This window comes from Amphiura filiformis, chromosome 1, assembly GCF_039555335.1.
Source record: "Amphiura filiformis chromosome 1, Afil_fr2py, whole genome shotgun sequence".
Classification (NCBI taxonomy): Eukaryota; Metazoa; Echinodermata; class Ophiuroidea; order Amphilepidida; family Amphiuridae; genus Amphiura; species Amphiura filiformis.
The window spans coordinates 38807693-38813692 of NC_092628.1; the positions used below are offsets into that span (position 1 = coordinate 38807693).

Sequence of the window (6000 nt, forward strand, 5' to 3'; positions counted from 1 at the left end):
TTTACTATGTTAACTTGTGGTAACTCTTTTTAATTTTGTGTTGTTTGGATTGTCATTATGTGTCTCACCTCAAATTGAGAGTAACGCCATGTTGGATCTTGTAGTGGCAGATTCAAATCGTGCATGCTAACCTAATCCCACAGGGTGTATACACAGGCGTATAAGGGCAATTTCGTCCAGGAATTTTTGATAAAGGGGCCTTTTGACCGATTTAGCTGTGTTAAAGGGTTACCCCTCGAAAACTCAACGGTTTTGGCCCATTGTTTGCTGTTCATGGCGAATTGGTTCCTTTTTTTTATTTCTTACAATTTTTGTATTTTTAAGTTACGCGCCCTTTGCTAGTCAATATAGAGGGCGTATGCGCATACGCTGCAAATCCGCCCCTGATTGTCCGTTAGTGATGACGCAACCGCATAAATGCACATTGGTGCCACACAAAATCCAACATGGCATTACTCTCAACTTGAGATGAGACAGTGTATAGATTTGGTAATGATGAGCTATTGGTTTCTGATCAGTACAATGGTCTATTGCAGTTGAAATCCATGCACTCCATATGGAAGACATGACCTCAATCTTCCATACAGGGGGTGTAGATTTCAAATTGAGCTGCCTGAATGAGTGATTCCATTTGAAAACCACACTCCCTGTGTGGAAGATTAAGATCATGTCTTCCATATCGAGGTGTATGGATTTCAACTGCAATAGAGGTTATCCACTTCACTCATGCGTGACTTCTAACAAAAGGCGCTGGTTCCCGTAGTATTCCTCATTCAAACCAATTCAATGCACGACCCGGAGTTACCTGCATGACTTTGGCGGGCTATTTTGAAACAGTCATGGTTGCACATGCAGGTACTTCTCTTTGATAGTCCTAAACAAGGTATAGCAGTCGTTGATAGGATATATGCAGCTTATAGAACAGGGATAACCTCTATAGCCCAATTTTGATACTTTTGTACTGAATATGATCCAGTTCCAAGGTCAAAAACAATAACTCATCACTAGCAAGTGATCTGTTCAATTTAGCTTGATGTGTTGATTTTGTACAAAACTAAAGACACATTTTGTAATTTGATGAAACAAAATGATACAATGAGGCCAAAGGATGCAATTTCTAAAATGAATTTATTATCATCGTCAGCTTGCACAGTGAGGCAAGACAAGTTTAAGGGGCCCAAGTGTGATTCAGTATTTTAAGGGATCACTTGATTTCACTTGTGAAATGCATAGCCAAGTAACCACCTATTGGGTCTTGCGTTTTCCTGTAACACACAGTAAGTTGTGGGACATTTTTACCATGTCCAAGTTATCTTGTCTGTGATTCTCTTTGATGTACGTCTTACTTAATGGATATGAATGCACATGACGCAAATTGAAAAGGAAATGTGCTTAAATTTGTCAAATTTGCATAGTTTTTTTGGTTTTTATTTTTCAAAAAGTAACACAGAAACCATATTTTTTCTATTTTACTGTTTTAAAGTATACAGCAATGACCTGAACATACATGAAAACAAAAATATGCTATGTGAACAATTTTTAAAGTTATGTAAGTTTAAGCAACATTTTAATGTTTTGTCCATAGAAGTTTAGTAAAATTTGGGAAAAACACAATCACATTTTTGGAATTGATTTTGTTTAAAATCTGACTCCATAATTGCCCTTTTTGATTTAAAATTGTTATCAACACATACAAAAATACCAAATATCAAAATATAACAAATTCTATCACACTTGACCCCTTATTCTTTTTGCTGAAATCCTTACATCCATAGCATACTTGGTTGCAAACTTATGTGCTTTTACCATGCAATTGTCTTATATTTTTGATTGGTTTTTTACATGTATCTATCTCAATTTCATGATAATGGCTGCCTTTGGCCTGGTTGGATCAACTCTCATCATATTTGAATGTAATTTTTTGTGTGTGTTTGCACTTTGTATTGGGCAATCTTGTTTGACACCACCCATTTGATTTTGACTCCCTAGCTTATGGAATATAACACAACTGTTATGGTATAATGCAAGCCAGTAATAAAGAAAACTAGTTCGTGATGATCAGGATGTCTGATGATCCTGTCAATCCCCATGGCCTGTTATTGGTATATCGTGTAACTGGGGAAGGGCTCTCTCAAGTACTGCCCTATAGTTATGCGATACTAACCAATCGTGGGTTGTACTGGAGGTGATTGACAGAATTGTCAGTAAAAACTAGTTTTTTATTTCCGACATTTATTATAGCGTACGTACAGCTTTATTCTGTGACTTGTATGACATCAAAGGTGGTATTAAACAAGAATTGCTACACTTTGTTACTACAAAACTTTTAATTTGACCTTTCTGTGTTTCTTTTTCAATTTTCTCATTACATGTGTGTTTTTTTACTCCTGGATTTGCTTGTGTGTTCACCATCTCTGTCACGAACCTGTGTATATTACTGTGGAAACAATGGGATGTTCTTTAACATCATCTGTTGTGCCTGTGTAACATCTACTGAAACCACCTACCTACCTTTGAAATGGATTCATCCGTTTTGTGTTAATCACACCTATGGAATTCTGGGATGTCTTACCTACATCCCATGCACAAATCAACATCATTTTCTCAACATCTGCCTTGTTTTAAACTCATCTTGATGGGAATTCTGGGATGTGTTGTATCCATCCACTGGGAATGTGATACAAATCATGTACAGACATAAATTTTTGCTTCACAAACCCTTGTCTGAATGGAGGCACATGTACTGATATTGGAACTGGCTACATGTGTGCGTGTCCGATACAGTTCAAAGGCACAAACTGTGAAATAGGTTGGTTTACAGCTACATGTGCTTTTGTATATATCTTATGTTATCTGTATAAAATGATTGTCATATTTTGTTCCTGGGGAGGGTGGTTTGGTTTGGGTAGGGATGCGATTCTAAGAATCTGAATGTAAAGTATACCCCCATTATATTATATACGAGGCCCAGAATGTTGGCCAAATACTAAAAAATGTAATAAATTTTTTTGAAATTTGGGCTCCAGTTTAGGTGAAATTGGGGTATTCTGTTTCCAACCCCACAGCATATGCTGCAAGTTTTAAGCAGTTGCAGGTTCAGGCCAAGATGTACACAGGACTATCATGAATTCTGCAGTCTTCACAAACTATTAAGGATATTATTTAGTTAGTGTCTCTATCTGGGCGATATCTTAATGAAAGAAATAATCATTAAAAATCAAATTACATTGCATATTATTCTGTAACCAATTAACTTTGTTCACAACAAATATTGTTTGAGAAATTCCTAAATGTTACTTACTATATGGCAAATTCTATTTAGGCTTATTTATTTGGCTTACTTTTAGTTAACTACATGTATTTCACCCATATACTGCCATTTCTGCACTTTCACAAACATTTTAAATAATTAATTCATGTCATGTACAATATTGTTAGTTATTCCAATTAAGTTGGAAGAACCATTAGATTAGGACCATTACTAATTGTTGCCATACTACAAACCAATTTCTATTTTAGGTAATTTCTGTGAGCCTAACCCATGTTTAAATGGAGGTACCTGTAACTCTGGCCAGTCTGGATTCACATGCGAATGTCTGCAGGGATACTCAGGAACACGCTGTGAGATGGAAACAGGTTAGTGGGGTTTGCAAAACGAGATACGGGAGGAATGAATGGAGGGAAGGAGAAAAGGCCAGGGGGAGGTAAAGGGGTTATGCCTGATTTGTGTGGGAATAATAAATGGTGGTACCTATAACGTTGGACAATCAAGATTTACATATCATTTGCTGTTAAAATACTGGAGAACATGCTGTGAAGTGAATACCGGTCTGTAGGAATGGGAGCAAAGGGGGTAGAAGAGAGAAAGTCATGGATCAGATGTAGGAATGGTTGATTCCTATATGCCTTATCCATGTTATAATGGTACCACTTGTAACTCAGGCTATTTATGATTGAAGTTGTTTGAACAATTCAACTTAAGAAAAAAAAAAGCGCTGTGATTTATATTGCGCTACGCACAGGCACAACGCCTAGATGTTGTTCCACAAGCCTCAGCACACTTTACAGGGATAACATTGTGAAGTGGAGACATGTCAATATGGTATATGTAAAGAAGGACAGAAAGGGATGGTAGGGAGGAAAGAAGGTTGGCAATGAGTGAATTTGATGAATTTAATCAGTTTGGGACAAACAATCAATTTTGCTTGAGATTTTTTTTCTAACATTGACCACACATCTCTGTTAGGGAACACATCAAATGATCAATAAAGTGACATGATTGAGAAACTAGTTTTGACCAATGATGGAATAGAGAATTGTCTAGTTTGTAACAAAGCTGCTGCTCTTGTGTCAAAGTAACATCAATGTGTTTATATACATCAAAAAATGGAATCTATACTTACATCCGTTCCCTCCTGTATGAAATTAGGGTATTTTTTCATAGAGCTTTGTTTATCTTTTGGTGTGTAACCTGTACGAAACTTGGGGAGCTGATCCTGGCTGTAAAGGTCAATTGTGGATGTCTAGGGTGTGCGCATCTTAGCTGCAAGTCCCTGTGTTGTTGTTTAATGGTTTATGGAATGATATGGGGCCATAGTGGTGAGCAACAACCAGTAAAGTGTGCTGAGGCTTGTGGATCAATGACTAGGCATTGTGTCTGTGCGTTGCACACTATAAATCGCTGAGCATTAATTCTATAATCAAGTAAACATACCTAACAATGATTATGGAGGGCGTGGTCAAGATAGTTAATTGATCAAAGTTTAACAATTTGCTTCATCACTATATCCTTATGTTAATTTTGCAGGATGTAATTCCAGTCCTTGTCAAAACGGAGGCACCTGCTTCACGCTGAATGGAGGAAACGGATATTTCTGTACGTGTCCGGAGGGATACATGGGAACTAGTTGTGAGATCGGTAAGTGTTGCAGTCAAATTTTGCACCCAACAGGTTTTTTATGCTGAAAACAAGGGCTCTTGCTGGAGAAACAGTTTATTGGAGACTTCAAGACTGCAGTGGAGATGGAGATTTTTTCTAGGGATAAATTCATGGAGGTGTGTTTTTGGTTGGGGAAAAGAATACATGACTGCACAATGCCAGAAGTGGGTAAGCGCAATAGCTGCCCTGTGAACATTAGGTATTTTACACACAGTATATTGTACTCGTCTAGATATGACAGCTACACATGGCAGATATTGCACTTACCCACTTATGGCACTGGGCAGACTGGGCAAGACTGCAGTAGAGATGGAGATTTTTTTTTCAGGTATAAATTTATGGAGATGTGCTTTTGGTAGGGAAAAGAATCCATGACTGCTCAGTGCCAGAAGTGGGGAAGGGAATAGCTGCACTGTACAGACACATGTACAGGCTATGTATGTGACATAGATCAAATGCATGCCTCATATCTAGCAGGAAAATGAAATAGCTGTGTTGTGTACATGGAATTTATTACAAAGGAATTTATGTTTTGAAACATATCTTATGGTTAAATTCTCATTCTTGTGGACAACATTTTGCATCCTAATTATTCAAATGAAATGTATAGGCCTATTGTATGTCAATAGGCCTTATAAATTTGACATATCTGTTTCATTGAGTATGGCATTGAAGACTTTGAAAAGTGTGCATATTTGGATGTGCAAAAACACATGGTTGGAAAACGATACATGGTTGGACAGAAATCATACTTTTATCACCAGAATTTTTCTCCCAAAACATAACACAGAACAGGAAGGGGAAAACTTTTCAAAATCGCGAAAATGCGGTGGAGAGTGGACTGAGAAATCAAACGGCAACAGGATACTTTTATCACCAGAATTTTTCTCCCAAAACATAACACTTATTTCCGGGTTCATTTCCAGTTTCTGAAAAAAAAAACATAAAAAATAAAGATAGGTACATAAGTGAAGTTAGAACCAATATTGCTTGAATTTTCTTGTAAATGCTGCCGATTTGGGGCATAAAATCCTGTGTAGTAGCTACATTAATTCTTTTCA

At 37.1% G+C, this 6000-nt stretch overlaps 1 protein-coding gene across 1 annotated transcript in view; it reads left to right on the top strand.

Moving 5' to 3' along the window:
- LOC140158969 (uncharacterized) overlaps nucleotides 1-6000 on the top strand; it is an 80563-nt gene that overhangs the window by 72571 nt on the left and 1992 nt on the right. The window contains exons 14-16 of the mRNA XM_072182273.1: nucleotides 2696-2809; nucleotides 3520-3636; nucleotides 4808-4918. Coding sequence (XP_072038374.1) covers nucleotides 2696-2809; nucleotides 3520-3636; nucleotides 4808-4918 — 342 coding nt within the window. The remainder of the gene's footprint in view (nucleotides 1-2695; nucleotides 2810-3519; nucleotides 3637-4807; nucleotides 4919-6000) is intronic.